At 37.0% G+C, this 15,180-nt stretch overlaps 3 protein-coding genes across 15 annotated transcripts; 2 read left to right on the forward strand and 1 right to left on the reverse strand.

Annotated features, from left to right (window-relative positions):
• The first annotated feature begins 240 nt into the window (after positions 1 to 240).
• On the forward strand, positions 241 to 5,023 carry Clpx (Caseinolytic protease chaperone subunit). Of its 6 annotated transcripts, none has more exons than XM_078196423.1 (8): positions 241 to 515; positions 1,198 to 1,240; positions 1,342 to 1,483; positions 1,571 to 1,768; positions 1,848 to 1,996; positions 2,147 to 2,336; positions 2,502 to 3,403; positions 3,669 to 5,023. In XM_078196423.1, exons 3-8 carry the CDS (start codon positions 1,414 to 1,416, stop codon positions 3,918 to 3,920), a joined length of 1,761 nt encoding a protein of 586 aa, XP_078052549.1. In that variant the 5' UTR covers positions 241 to 515; positions 1,198 to 1,240; positions 1,342 to 1,413; the 3' UTR covers positions 3,921 to 5,023. The 6 variants fall into 6 exon arrangements, with proteins under 6 accessions (XP_078052549.1, XP_078052552.1, XP_078052548.1 ...); XM_078196426.1 differs by lacking the exon at positions 241 to 515 and adding an exon at positions 539 to 655; XM_078196422.1 differs by lacking the exon at positions 241 to 515 and adding an exon at positions 543 to 937.
• LOC144478489 (mitochondrial outer membrane protein SLC25A46) lies at positions 4,955 to 8,190 on the reverse strand. Its single transcript, XM_078196433.1, has 7 exons — positions 8,090 to 8,190; positions 7,435 to 8,020; positions 7,160 to 7,343; positions 6,751 to 7,033; positions 6,501 to 6,557; positions 6,146 to 6,422; positions 4,955 to 6,082 (listed from the first exon to the last, which is right to left on the reverse strand). The coding sequence occupies exons 3-7, from the start codon at positions 7,317 to 7,319 to the stop codon at positions 5,732 to 5,734; spliced, it is 1,128 nt and encodes a 375-aa protein (XP_078052559.1). The 5' UTR covers positions 7,320 to 7,343; positions 7,435 to 8,020; positions 8,090 to 8,190; the 3' UTR covers positions 4,955 to 5,731.
• LOC144478493 (uncharacterized) lies at positions 8,050 to 14,984 on the forward strand. 8 transcript variants are annotated; one of them, XM_078196440.1, is made up of 7 exons: positions 9,460 to 10,600; positions 10,669 to 10,855; positions 11,208 to 11,448; positions 11,598 to 11,843; positions 11,933 to 11,951; positions 12,129 to 12,233; positions 13,424 to 14,984. In XM_078196440.1, the coding sequence occupies exons 4-7, from the start codon at positions 11,655 to 11,657 to the stop codon at positions 13,468 to 13,470; spliced, it is 360 nt and encodes a 119-aa protein (XP_078052566.1). In that variant the 5' UTR covers positions 9,460 to 10,600; positions 10,669 to 10,855; positions 11,208 to 11,448; positions 11,598 to 11,654; the 3' UTR covers positions 13,471 to 14,984. The 8 variants fall into 8 exon arrangements, 3 of the variants coding, with proteins under 3 accessions (XP_078052566.1, XP_078052565.1, XP_078052564.1); XM_078196439.1 differs by having other exon boundaries at positions 9,461 to 10,600; positions 11,554 to 11,843; XR_013495354.1 differs by lacking the exons at positions 11,933 to 11,951; positions 12,129 to 12,233; positions 13,424 to 14,984 and adding exons at positions 8,050 to 8,179; positions 8,756 to 8,905; positions 8,997 to 9,126 and having other exon boundaries at positions 9,261 to 10,600; positions 11,208 to 11,654.
• The last annotated feature ends 196 nt before the right edge of the window (positions 14,985 to 15,180 follow it).

Here is a 15,180-nt window from a genome sequence, read left to right on the forward strand (position 1 = left end):
GTCCAATGAAACCTGTGGCTCGTAAAATTTTATGATAAATTGGTTCAAGTGCCTTACAGTTTGATAAAAATAAAACGAAATTTCCAATTTGGTCAAACGTGTCATAGATTTTTATGCACCACGTCGCATGGTTCCGTTCTGTATGTACATATATATTCCATATCATCTAATCTAAATTCTAAACGGGCGCCCTCAAGCGATTGTACGTGTAAACATAATGACGTTTTGTTATGCAGTTCGTAGGAACGTCATTTTGTCAAGTGAGCGCGCTTGCAAGGAGTACATACGGTTAAAACTTCCTTTAGAAAATTCTAGTCTACATATTGTTTATATATGTACCAGCTCGAAGTACTGTTTTTGCCTAAAGATTTATCTCATTGAATCAACGTGATGAATAATTGACTGTGTTCATCAGTTATTTGAAGGAGATTGAACGTTTGTTAGCGAGACTAGCTACAAAGTTTTTGTAACCGTGGCTGATTGCATATATGCATGTATCATGCGCATCTACACGTGTAAGCATATGTATACATATTGGCCACGTATGTAGGTAACGTGCGTACACACCATCGTGTAGTACGAGACGAGTGTCAGAGAATTTAGTAGTTTTTAGATGTTTCATTGACATGGAGTTAAATTGCAATTACCTCGACCAGTAGGTAGTTGTGTTTTAATAAATTTATAGATCGATACGTACAACCGAAAAAGTGTTACTAAATAATCGCGAGTGACCTTGAATCATGGTCAACCGATTGTTGAATCTTCTAACCCGATGTGTCAGACATTCGCGTCTTTAAATTAATGGACTTATCGATTTCACTCTCGGTAACACATTAGTAAATCATTATTTGGGCGACTCGATCTATTACGCATCTTGTAATAAACATGAATATATTGTGAATAATAAACAATATCTGTGCTTGTGTTTATTTGAAAGGTTAGTATTTTCGACACTTGAGTGTTTTCGTACAACTTCGAGCATTCTCAGAGTTTATTTTTATAATGATATTGCGCTCGTGTCCATATTTTGATTTCCTAATGTATATATCACATCTTCGTTCTTTCTATAAACGCCGAGTGACAACGTTACATTTAATTGTTCTCTAAATAGTTTTCTAATATTCTCGTTCGTTATTTCTAAATTTTTTAAAATTCCATTAGCATTTGCAATTACACGTAATTTATTTTATTTTTCAGTCAGTGACGACATAATTTCTGCAGTACGTGCTGTTTTCTAAATGTAATACAAATTGTTATACGTTTATCTGTTTTCCCATACTTTTCTGTAACTATTTTTAACATCTGTATCAATGTGTTTTTAATTATGATCTACAATCGCAGGTTACATTACAAGAAATTTTGCTAATATTCTTTCCGTACCGTGCCGTATCATTCAAATATTCCTATACAAGTATGAGTTGCGTACGTTGTTGTTTAATTAGTGCCGGACGCATTGCATCTTCTAATCATATAGCCAATCATGGTAAGTTTTTAATACTATCTATAACATTTGTAAAAACAAGAAATGAAAGTTATATTTTTGTGCAAATAATTAACCAAAGTCTGTTAGTTCACAAAATTGTTAGAGTAGCTGTGACCAGGTCCTTGACAATCGGTAGTACCTTGGGCAAAGCGCCCACAGAACCTACACCACCCAGCAAAGATGGTAATAGCGGAGTGTCTTCTATAGGTAGTGGTGGAGGAAAAAAAAACACTTTGACTTGTCCAAAATGTGGAGATCCGTGTACGCATGTGGAAACGTTTGTGTGTAAGTAATAATACTTATATTCGGAATCGTCTATCATAGACAAGGACATACAGTTATAAGATTTCATTTCGTTTATTAGCATCATCAAGATTTGTAAAATGTGAGAAATGCCATCATTTCTTCCTCGTACTCTCGGAGATAGATTCGAAAAAAAGCTTAAAAGAAGCTTTGAGATCGGACGAAACGAAACAAGGATTTTATAGGAAGCCGCCACCACCACCTAAAAAGGTAATAGCTTTATTTGGGAATTGGAGGAAACATACCCTTTAGAAATATAAATTGGTTTGTATCACATGTTCTATATCTTAAGAATGAATGGATGGGCATAAGAATAGTGTATGTAGACCATAGGCTAACTACTTGTTTTCATGTTCTCAGATTTTTGAGTACCTAAATAAACACGTTGTGGGACAAGAATTTGCTAAGAAAGTACTGAGCGTTGCTGTTTATAATCACTATAAACGAATCTACAATAACTTACCAGTGCAGAATCCAATGCAAGGATCCACAAATTCAACCGGCGCACCAGATCTGAATCATCCCTTCACTCACAGAGGTCTTAAACCACGTAAATAACGATTTCCCCATTTTACGTATAGTCCCATAGAAAGAGAAAATATAACTTGTTTCAAATTCCAGTTCCAAATGAACCGGTAGAGCATCCAATTTATTCGCGTCTATGTTATATCTGAAATGTAAAGCAAAACGAACTCGTTGTCTTTTTGGTTTGCAGACTTGTTGCACATCTCTACCATTGGGAATTCACTTGGTGTTGGATTTCAACAGTTTGCACCCGGAAACGAGCAGAAGTCGAGTAACAATCAGTCGGTCCCTGGCTCGGACATTTTGGATAGTAAACAACACCAGTTGAAATTAGAGAAAAGCAATATACTGTTGCTTGGTCCTACCGGTAGTGGAAAAACATTGCTTGCGCAGACAATAGCTCAGTGTTTGGATGTACCTTTTGCTATTTGCGACTGCACGACGTTAACGCAAGCAGGTTACGTCGGTGAAGATATAGAAAGCGTGATAGCAAAACTCCTCCAAGATGCCAACTATGTAGTTGACAGAGCACAAATGGGCATCGTATTTTTAGACGAAGTCGATAAGATTGGTGCCGTTCCTGGCATACATCAATTGCGAGACGTTGGCGGAGAAGGCGTTCAACAAGGGATGTTAAAAATGTTAGAGGGCACGATCGTGAACGTCCCTGAAAGAAACAGTTCTAGGAAACTACGCGGTGATACACTGCAAGTCGACACTACGAATATCTTGTTTGTTGCTTCTGGTGCTTATAACGGATTAGATCGGTTGATTTCACGGCGAAAAACCGAGAAGTATCTAGGATTCGGCGCAACGCCTTCTTCGGAAAGCCCTGGAAGGAGAGCAGCTAGTTTGGCAGACGTTGCAAATATGTCACCATCGACGGAAAAGGACAACAAGGAGAAGGACTTTTTACTGCAACAAGTCGAAGCGAAAGATTTGATTGACTTTGGTATGATACCAGAATTCGTCGGCAGATTTCCCGTTTTAGTACCTTTCCACACTCTCGATAGAGATATGTTGGTTCGAATTCTAACCGAACCACAAAATGCCATGGTACCTCAATATCAGATGTTATTCTCAATGGATAAGGTACTTAAGGCTGGTACATACTAACCTTGGGAGGTCGAGAGTTGGCACACTCTGCGATTGTACACACCGTCGCGAATAGAAAAGATGAAGGGCAGTCTTCGGGCAGAGACATGTTCGATGCTGAAGACAACCGTGGATTGTTTTGGGACATTTTAAAGACCAACAATTTTAGCAACTCTCGAGCTTCCAACGATACAAAATTAAAAAAAGTTTCATCTTGTCTGCGAAATTCTCAGAATACTGCTGATTCGCATAATTTTAATAGGTAGAATTGACGTTCACTACGGATGCTTTACGTGCGATAGCTGCGCTCGCGATGGAGAAGAAAACAGGTGCCAGAGGACTTCGAGCTATCATGGAATCGTTATTGTTAGAACCGATGTTCGAGGTACCGGGTAGCGATGTAATGTCCGTTCATGTGACGGAAGGTTGTGTACAAGGACAGGAGAAACCACAATACGTTAAAAAAGGCGATTCTACCGAGGAAGAACTCCAAGCTCAACATGTACAGAACTAACAAATAATCCATTCAAAAACAACTAGGCCCTTTGCTTGATTATTAAGTCAAACGCGAGAAGAATAGGGCTCTTTCGACGCTCATTCTTTTAAAAACCGAGATTCTCATATAGAACAAGCAAAGACGATACAATCGATTGGTAAATACCTTTTACATTGTGTCAACATTGCAAAATAAATTCTATATACATATGATATATATACGTGTTCAAGTTGACACAAACGGTGATTTCTCTTCAATTTTGTATTTGACTAATACGATGTCGTGTAAAAGGATATTTAAGCGGAAACAGCTGTTTAATTACAACATTGCTCTTGTTTCCTTTACACTTCGGTTTGTGTACAAAGAATTGAACTTAACAAATTTCCATTATTTCATATATTTTAGCTAGATTGAGGCCAGACAGACAATTCATATTTATGTTCTTTACAAATGTATCATTCGTGCATCAATTCTCTATGAAATATTGCTCTATTATAACGAAATCGATAAAGTTTGTGTTGAAAAAATCATAAAACTTTAGCGACAATACTCGTTGATGCTTCGTCTTATCCGATCGAAATTTTAATGTAAAAGAAATGAACTTATCAAACAGGAAAAAAACATTATGAACGAATATGAACATTTATAGGTGAAAGACGATATCGTGCCTGTAGGTAATCGAAGAATTTTGTAACATATTGTATATAATAATAGTTTAGCTAAATTGATGAAATTAGAAATTTAGGAACTGTATACCGTAGTTTTGACATTTCTTTAGTGATATACACGTACGTGTATATTGTGTACATTACGCAGTACTCTTTTAGTTAGTGTTACATTGTGCGAAATCATCGTGTAGCATTAAACTATTTTTCGATGTCCTTCGCTGCAGTGAGCATCGAAAAAATTTAAAAATGTCAAGACAAAACGACAGGATACACGGACGCATAGATCGAATTTATAGGTTTCACGACTTAGTCACCAATGGATAGGTACGGTTTTACCTAATAAAGTTTAGTTCAAACACAATTTCGTTCATTTTTCGTTCAAGCTGTCATAGGTTTGTTCGAAAAGTGTACCATACTTAACGTACATTGAATAAATTAATTAAGATTCTAGAAGACTGTGTTTTAAACATTTGTTTTCCAAAACCTTACTTATCTATTGTTAATAATCTTGTAATGTAAAATAAAAATGTCCGAATTTCCATTATATTTCCTCGGGAAGTTATAACTCTATGAGCTCAATCCCAATAGTACCCCTAATAACATACATAAAGTCGTTCACATATATGTAGAAACAGCGAGAGAAGAATGCCTACTGTCATGCTATGAAGATGGTTCCATCGAAGGAAAAGCAACGATTTAACACTAATTGAAAAAATTCTGTACATGCGATATTATGTATGCACATAAAAGAAAGGCTGTGTAACATACGATATAAATTGGAAAAAGATAAACGCGAGATAAAGTAAGCATGTACAACAAAAGCTAAATGATACTATTTCATAGAATGTATACTTTACGAGGATTGGCGCATTCATTTTTTTATTAGTAATAAATTAAAATCGAAGGTTTACATATAACTATAAAACATCTGCTTCTATCTGTACCTAGCTTTTGTTTCTTCCTAATCAGCGTTTGGGTTTAATTAATCGAATTTGTATGTACAATGTTTTTGATCTCTGATCTACTTATTTTGATCTATTTTATTTTAAATAAATTTACAAAGATTCATAATGAATCGGAAATAATATGGTTTACGATGCACGTTCAGTACCAATAATATGTTCGATGAGAGGGTTTCTGATCAGATATTGGTTTCAGAGTTTACGGCGTGCGTAATCCTGTCAAAATCCAACTCACTGATCGTACTATTATTAAATGTACAGCAGATTGTAAAAGAAGAGCCCCAAACCCTTTGTACAAACCAAGAGGACCTTCGGTCGAAATTATCGTCCTATAACAATCCAGTGCTCCACTATATCCAGTTAGTAAAGGTGTTACGCTTCGACCCGTGTCTAAATTATCGATAATAGTACGAGTGCCCTGAAGGTGAAGTCTATGAATTACGGTCTCCCATGGATAAAACAATACGTCTGCCATAATTCTGGAGACTAGAATCGATTGTAGTTCTATGTTTAGAATCACTTCGGATATAAGAGATCTGCTGAATGCACCCTGGAAGCAACATAAATCCATTGTCCATTCGATAAATAAATTTGTAATTGTTCAACAACTTACCCCTAATTCTTGTGAACGTTTTTGCCTACACTGCATAATGTAGTTGGTAATTCTGTGTACGGTCGTGGTGAAAAGATATCTCGAAACTCCATATGCAATAGTCGGCGGTAGAAGAGCATATATAGGAATTAGTCTACCCTTGTTGCTCACTTCTACCAAGCGAATAGCGCCGTCTTTAAAAACATCCAATATTCCAGGGCTTTCGGATGCAATTTCGGACTGTACCGTTTCAACTAACGATGCGGAGTAAAATGGTGCGGTTAAACCTATCGAAACACTATTGTGTTTTTTATTAATATTTTTTTGTATTTAGACTTATAAGATCGATAAAATTTATTTGCCAACATGTCATTACCATTTAAGGAGAATGTGTTGAACGAATGCTTTTAACGAGATGCTGCATGGCATTTTCCTAAAATAAAGTGTCTGTTTACTTTATCGTTACGCACAATCGAATACAAATAGCTGTACAATAATGCAAATGGAAAAGTAAAACTTAAAAATTGAGTGCATTTGGTTTGAAAACTTTCTCAATCGCAGGTTTAGAATATTTACATATGTGTATACAAGCAACAAATGATATATTTCGCAACGGATCACCTTACTTTGGCCATAATGTAATTTTACACACAAAGTCCTCGATAGCTAATACCATTCCATTTACAAGTAAGACCGATCCAATCCCTTTCCACAGAGTATTTATGCCTTGAGTCTGATGAAGCCTTGCAACAACAGGTATCAAGGTAATCGGTATTATGTGGTACTTTGCTGATCCAGGATTTACTTGACATTGTCTTCGTAGGACAATAAATGGATGTACCAATAAAGTTTCTGTAATTAAAGTTACTAGACCACAACCAATGTCGACATACTTTTTCAGAATAGTATCTGAAACAAGTTAATAGAAAAATATATGTTGAATAAATTATTCTAACGAATAAATAATAATGACTGTTTCATAAAACAATGGACATACTTATTATAATAAAAATAAAAAGTTTTAATAAAACTTACCATCTTCAGAAGGTATGTCTTTGGCTAACGGGTGCGGAATAGGCACATCCAAAGGACGAATAACCTTTTGTTCGTACATATAAGCAAAACTATCATCGTCTCTCAAAGGCTTTGTTGGCTTTCTGTGATAGACAAATTCATAACCTTCTAGCCCCGCCATTATATAATAAATCGATTTAGGAAACTGTAATTATATATTGCCAATTATTTCAATTTTCGACTACATGTTTCAATTGTTGTAGCTTTAAACGACCACTATTTACTTACGTACTTACATTAAAAATTATAATTTACAAGTCGTATACTATATGCATGTGATTCTTCAGATAACAGAAATGTGACAGAAATGTCCTCACCCCTTTTCTACCCTCCCGAAAAATCTAAATAAACCAACTGATTGCTTAAAGTAATGTTATTGGACACAAAATATTTTTGCGAATCATTCGCATCAAATTCATCCCACAGATAGTCATAATTATATCCATTCACGTCTACTTATATTTTTTAAAATACAAGGACCTGCTAACAGACTACGGAACACTTCGCTACATAATGTATATACGTCACATAAATACATTCATATGCGTACATACTACGGTATGGACCCAAATCGAAACTTCATTTTTTTCGGAAAGAGGCGCCACAATGCAAAGTCTGTAGAGAATGTAGATAATTAATGTTTTCTATTTTATCGACATTTTTTAAATATCAAATTAATGAATAAGTTTCTGCCACTTTATAAATATTTATAAAACTATTATTGCTTTCATAGGTTAGATTTCGACCAACAGTTTGAGCGTTTTAGCAGTATTCCAATTGGCGGCGTGCAGATAGTCCCCGGACTATGCTATAGTTTTTTTCCTATAAGAAACGTCACCGTCGAATGTTGACAGACATCCCTTGGCGTGTCTTGGCCTACTAAATACATACCTTCTCACTTTTGACAGACGTATGAATGGAAGAAACGTAACAGGTTTTGTATCCAAATTGGGAAACTTAATAAGTATTCGGTCAATTCAGGTCAGTACCTAGTACCCAGTCCAGTTTCATAACAGACAGAGGTAGTGGGCAGAACTCAGATGTCAGAACCCAGATATTTGTGCCGTAAACAAGTTTTTTCGCGTTTATTGGAAGTGGAAATATTGTAATCAATGTCCAATTTTTAAGTATAGAAATGAACTATGCTATCATTTTTTGCAACTTTATCATTGTACACAATAATATAGTATAATGTAGTGTAATGTAATAGAATATAATATAATACAATACAGTACAATATAGATATATGTTACTATGCTAACTGCTACTGCCAATTGTTGCTGTGATGCATCAACTTTTATGCAAGAATGGTAGCTTGTCGGGAGAAAATATTTTTCAAAAGAATGTAATACAATGGTAGAAAGAGAAAATTTATTATTACTGTAAGAACATATTACTCTAAGCCCTTTAAGAACATACATATTCTTTGTTAATCCCTTTGTAGCAAAAAAGAATTCAATTATGTAGTTGTACGTATGACTGTACTTATTATTTAGCAATTTTATAGAGCAAATAATAGTATTCAAAATAAAGTTTGAAATAGTTCTATTTTAGTAGAGAGTTCCTGTCAAATATGTTAGCTAGGAGTTACGATTGTGAAATTAGCAGAAACTGTATACAAGAGGATGAAGCAGGATCATTTGCGATTCATCTGAATTTTGTGAAAAAGATGCATAACCAACGAGAAAGTAATTTGCATGATGCGCAGTAAGTTACAATGTTTCATGAAAGCAACAAGTTTTATATGGAAGCTAGTAATAGCAATGCCAATAAATTATCGTCTCTTGTAATTCTACAGTTACAAGGCAAGGAAACAATGTTTGGACCAATTGAAGAAGTACGATGAAACAATTGGAACCCTTTATGCTTATAAAAAAGCTCTTTTGCAAGATAAAGATAATCTTAACAAAGATTGCGCTATCGCGCAGGTGTGTTTGATTTCACTTCTTTATATTCCACAATTGACTTTGACAACTGTTTTCATGATCTCTTGGTTGTAAACCAAAGGAAAGTTCATAGAAAATTGTTGTTATTGATACACGTATTATACGTTATGTTGCAGAATGAAATTTTTGAGCAACTTGCTTTGTACAATCGGTTGAAAGAAGAACGGGAATTAAACGCGACGAATGTTTTCCTAGCAAAGGTAGAACATTTTCGTTTGAATCACGCCGCAAAAATTATTCAGCAAAATTGGAGATTATACAGTAGACGTGTATCTTCTAAAAAAAGGCGGGCTAGGAAATAGCGAGCTTATGTGACCTTTGTATGTTCGACCTTGCAATCAAACCATACCATTATATATATATCTACACATACGTCTGTACATGTATTGCTACCATACGTTCAAAGAATTGATAACGTTCCTTTTGAAAATTGGATTATCGTCAATGTTGTATCGCGAACATGCGCATTGCTAAATTTCATCTCATTACGGTTAATCGCGGAAAAGAATCTTACGGTTGTTATTACTAATGCGCTCGAGTTGCATGAACAACGTGTTTAACTTGTCACAGTATGGTTTTTCAACGGACACGATTATTGAGATCCATTTACCTATATTGATCGCGTGCTATGTTTAGAAATCTCCCTATCGCTCTCTGTCGCGCTCGTTTCCTAGGTAGCTCTGTTTTCAATGGCATACCACCTTGATTTCGAATTTTAACTATATCGATACGATGCGTATATACTTTGTATTTATACGTATTCGGGTTTGATATTTGCGTTTATTTTTCAATTCGTCGAATGCGCTCGCATCATGTTTTTCGTACTCGTTCGTTTAAAAAAAGAAACGCGTGGATCGTTCGGAATATAGAGACTTTGAACCTGAAAGCGACAGCAACGGTAAAGAACAACGATTTTAACTTAATACCGACTGCATATAGCGTAAACGAATACCTAACGACAGAAATGTATATGGAAAAAGATCGGAATAGCGTAGTACAGAAAAGGTAATGCATAGATTGCGCTTACGAGTTGGCGAGCAGTGGAAGTACATAGTGCAAAGGGTGAATACGAAACGCGAGCACGAGAATACGACGCATGCTCGGAAGCATTTTCCCAGGGTGATTTCTTCGACGCCGTAAACCTGGCAGACCGTCGTTCGGTCGTTACGGGGATGAATCGGTGACCGGACGTATTGCGAATTGCGAGCTACGATATGGAACAGGTGTATCGATTACTATTAACGGGTTCTACAATATTGTATTTCGTGAAAGTAGGCAACATCGGTCATTTGAACGATTGATCGAATTGAACGGTAATAAGACGTATTTGTGGGAGAAAGTGATACGGTATTGGTACACGCGACAGACAACGGTCGAGAAAACAAGTTGTCGAGGGACGAGCGGAACCATTTGAAAATCGTCGCGATAAAATCGTTGGAAATTGGTTCGATTATAAGTATGTAATTGAAATTTAATCGAACGTTGAAGAAATATTCAGTGTACAGACTAAAGAGTATTCGACAGGTAGTTATGGCCAGGTGAATGCGATATCCATCGGGAGAGGTGGCGGGTGGCGACCATCTGGTTGCATGCTGATATTGGATAGAGGGGATCCAGACTTCGCTGTAACACGAATGCGCACCACCTGTAGCTCGATATCTACGCCCGAAAGGTCAACCGCCCCATTGTCCTAGAGTTTCTCCCGAAACGAGTAAGCAAACCTTTCCTTTTCTATATTTTCAATGCTGATAACGCGCAATAGAAGTACCTTCGAACAGTAGCTTTCTTAAAGGGAGCGTTAACAATCGTTGTACATTCATTCATTCTTTCGACTAAGAACAGCAGATTTGCGTGAAAAGTATCTTGTTTTGTAGACAAAGATATTGGTAATCATCCATAAAACTACAATATAAGTGCTATAGTAGTAAATTTGTAATGCATCCTTTGTATTTACGATTACCGAGCATGTATCTTGTACGAATGACCATAAAAGTTTAACATGCTAAGATATAGTTGCATACAGACAGTGAATGCATACGTAGTTCTGTTTTTTTTTTTTTCAGCCAATCGAATATAGGAAAACGATAATAATGATCTGTAGTATAGCGGCTTCTCTAACAATCGCTACCGTTATCATTGCCGCCACCGTCACCGATACAACCGTCAACGGTAGTAATCGCTGTCGGTGTTGATTGCGGGATTAGCTTTGTAGTAATTTCAGGTCGTGGGATTTCACTTTGAAAACAGAAAAGAGAATAACCGAAGCGTCAAGGGAATAAAAGAACAAGGAACATAAAATGAGAGGTGGGAAAAAAAGCTATTGTAACAGAAGAAGAAGAGTCTGCATTGTTTCGTAGTTGTGACGTGTTCTTGATAAATTAAAATTGTTCTGAAAGACGATGTCTGTAGGTGGGTTTATCGAGATCTAAATACGTTTCTGTTGTACGCGACAGAGAGAATAGTTGATTCGAAATTGTGTAATTCGAACCGAATCGGTTGCCACGTTAACGATGACCGAAGCGGCTACGAATAAATGGAGCATTGAGGAACGGGAGAAAATGTTGTCCACCGGAACATTGGATCAGAAGAAAGATGCCTTTAAAGACGATGAGGAACTCATGAAGGGAACGTCGGAGTTCGTTAAAGGCGTTATAGAAACGGCGTCTACAGAAGCATCGAAGAGGAAACTCTACTCGGAGGTAAACGATCTTGAAAGTACAATATGTACAATGTCAGCAGTAATTGTCATTATATCCCGTTGATCGCTTTAATCTGTTTCATGTTTCAGACAAGCGGCGTCCATGAAGGTAAGCATAACGTTCGAAACGATAATTTTCTATATTTTTGATATTTTCGATTCGATGCTTTCTATGGAATTACGTGGATAGGATGCGGGAAGAGTGTAGTGCAAAGATTTCCTACGTTTTGTGGAAGTGCGCAGAAAAGCAACCAAAAAATTGAAAACTGTATATCTGTTTGCGTAGGAACCAGACTAAAAGGTACCGACAGTATCGCTGGCTGGAATCATCGTGCACGTGGGTTCTGCAATCGAATACTGAACGCGCTCTGCCCATGCTTAAACAGCAATGGTAAATCGTAGGGTGTTTCAAATTGTAGTTGTCCCATGCTCAACTCTGCGTTAATATTACATGCCACCACACCTCCTAATATCATAGCTTTGCATCGTTCTTGTCAACAGGACTCATATTCCGACATAATCATACAATAAATTACATAAGTCTCGCGTACATAGCTTCATCCATGGAGGACGTGTCGGTTCGGTTCGGTTCGAATCGAATCGAATCGAATCGAATCGAATCAACTTGAAATAAAGAGCAATCAAAATACATTGTACCTACGTTTTCTCGGGAATGTGCAGTATTTGAAAAGAAAATGACCAGCCTCGAACAACTTGCATTCGACAGGAAGCGATGCAGAGTAAGTTGAAGTGGCGAACGTAGGGCACAACGGAAATGTTTAATCGGTCATTGAAAGAAACCGAAGACTATGCTACGACTTTACCCGTAACATCGTGAACACGGATCAATTGCGAACAGTGTTTTTTCTCGAACCGAGATGATGCATATAATATGTATGTAGTACTGTAGTCGTGAGTCGTGATTCGATCACAAGTTCACGATGATCAATTAACGGAGAGTGTTATAAGAAATCTTTGAAAGCTCTGCCTCGACCCCGTGTGAAGTACAACTATGACGTTCTCGCCCATTGATGTTGCTGACCGAGTAACGCATGTAGACATGCATCGTTCAATTTTCCTGACATCATCCTTGTAGACGTAGCCGTAGCGTAACACGTAGCTGTAGTAGTAGTTGTAGCCGTAGTTGTAGTCGTGACTGTAGCAGCTGCGCTAGTAGACAGGGAATCGATGAAATCATCTAGCATGCGTAATTAAGTATCTCCGCTTCTCATTGAAAGTTCATCGGTGGTCATGGTGCTCGCTCGTTTCATTGATCTTTCGCATTGTCAAATATACAAGTACCAACTAGCTGCCCTAACTGCCTAAAACGATCGAGTTACTTTCTCACTGATCTCGATATAATCGATCGTTGGTACTCTTGCGTCTCGAGTAACCCGATTCTACGATGTATGTGTTAACGAGAAGTAGTTGAAACGACATTTTACACATTGAAGTGCATAAACGCGTGGACATGAGTATATAAAGAGACGTGAGACATAGACATACGTGTTCATACATACATATACATGTAGTAGTAAAGCTGCGAAATGTGTACTATCAGTATATCTATTCTTTTCGTAGAATTATTCGCCTGGACATCGTACCGGCATCGTTTCACAAGACCTTAATTGGTCGCTGCCTTCCGGAGTATCTCGCATTACGATACATATGCTGCAAACTCGATTGGTATAATAATTCTGTGAACAGCACGATCGTATGCGACAACATTTGACGCGTTAGGTAGCGCGGATTCGAATACGACGTCGACAGTTGCATAGTTCGATACTATTGTTTATCGCACATATTTTTACTTCATCTCGCTTTATACTTTAATAGATACGTATTTAGTGTACATAATGGAAATTTGTTCGAAAAGATTGACACGTCCGCTGGGTTTATCATGCTTAAATGAATCTTCGTTTGCAACATCTTTACAACGTTTCAATATTTCTTACCGACTCTCTTCGCCGTTATCTGTAATCCATATGTGTAACGAACTCTTTGTTCTCGAAAAACGAAACTCTAAAGTCTATAAATCTATATAAAGGATTTCTACATGTAATGTATACAGGGACCGTGATACATTCCGCATGCCGTGGTTCGTTTGTTGCATGGATTACGGGTAACGTGGTCTGGCAATGGATGCACGTTTTTATCGAGAAGAACAAGCTGTATCGTTACTTTATCTCATCGGGATTCGATTGATTCTACCGACTCTGCTTCTTATTTCGATAATAGAAATACCGATGAAATTATTACGTAAAATGTCAATATTTCTAGGCCTCTCTCTCTCTCTCTCTCCACCTTAAAATGCACAGAGCCTGCCTGTACGGATATAGATGGTCGTGGAGTTGATCTACCCTGATCGTCAAACGCAGAAATTAGATAGTTTAGATTGTCGCATGAATTCGTATACATAAATTATAAATATGTGCGTGTGTCGTGTCTGCGCCGCCGTTAGAATGCGCGCGCTCGAAACAGGAGACAAAATGTCGGAATGAAAATTTATCGTATAAGACTCGAAGTGGGATCAAGAAGCAAAGAAATCGATCGAATGACAATCAAACGGTATTTTACGCGCGTTCGGCTATACAAATATGTATTTGTAAGATATTTACGTCCTAACGATACCAAGTGTTAATAATTATCAGTTGGTGAAATAGTTGAATAATCTTCCTTCATTTCAGTTCTATTTCTATCGATCAATTTCTTTCTCAAATTATCGACCAAACGAATTATACTGTACGTATGTACTCGTGTACCACAACCGAATGCTACCACTGTTACAACTATTCGTGTGAACACGGAAATTAAAGTCGGAAGAGTTCGCGAAATAATAGATGTATCGTGTGTATTTTGTGTGTAAACGTACACGAAAAGAAACGAGCGTCTACTATACTTCCATGGACGTAGTGACCATATTGTTGGCATGTCTCTGTCCGTTTGATAAAAACAAATGCAAAAATGCAAGCATAAATATCCATCGCATACATGTACATATATAATATATTTTTGTACGTACGCGCAAGCGGTACGTGCACCATATGTATGTATGCATTCATTTCTGTACGTATGTGCGTAGGTACGTATGCGAATAGATTTTCAATGTACAAAAATGACGATAAATGTAATAAAAATCCAATTGACGATTTGTTTTGCGTATGAATATTCCATATACAGTACGTGCGTACACGTATATGTACGCATAGTGTGATTATAATTTCACAAATGCTAGATATCCCACCGTCGAATGATTACGCGAATTTGAATATCGAAAACGGAAATACATATACGGAACGCGGTTACCATGGAAAGTAACACGTTGCATCCCCGATTGA

Source organism: Augochlora pura, chromosome 2 (genome assembly GCF_028453695.1).
Source record: "Augochlora pura isolate Apur16 chromosome 2, APUR_v2.2.1, whole genome shotgun sequence".
Taxonomy (NCBI): domain Eukaryota; kingdom Metazoa; phylum Arthropoda; class Insecta; order Hymenoptera; family Halictidae; genus Augochlora; species Augochlora pura.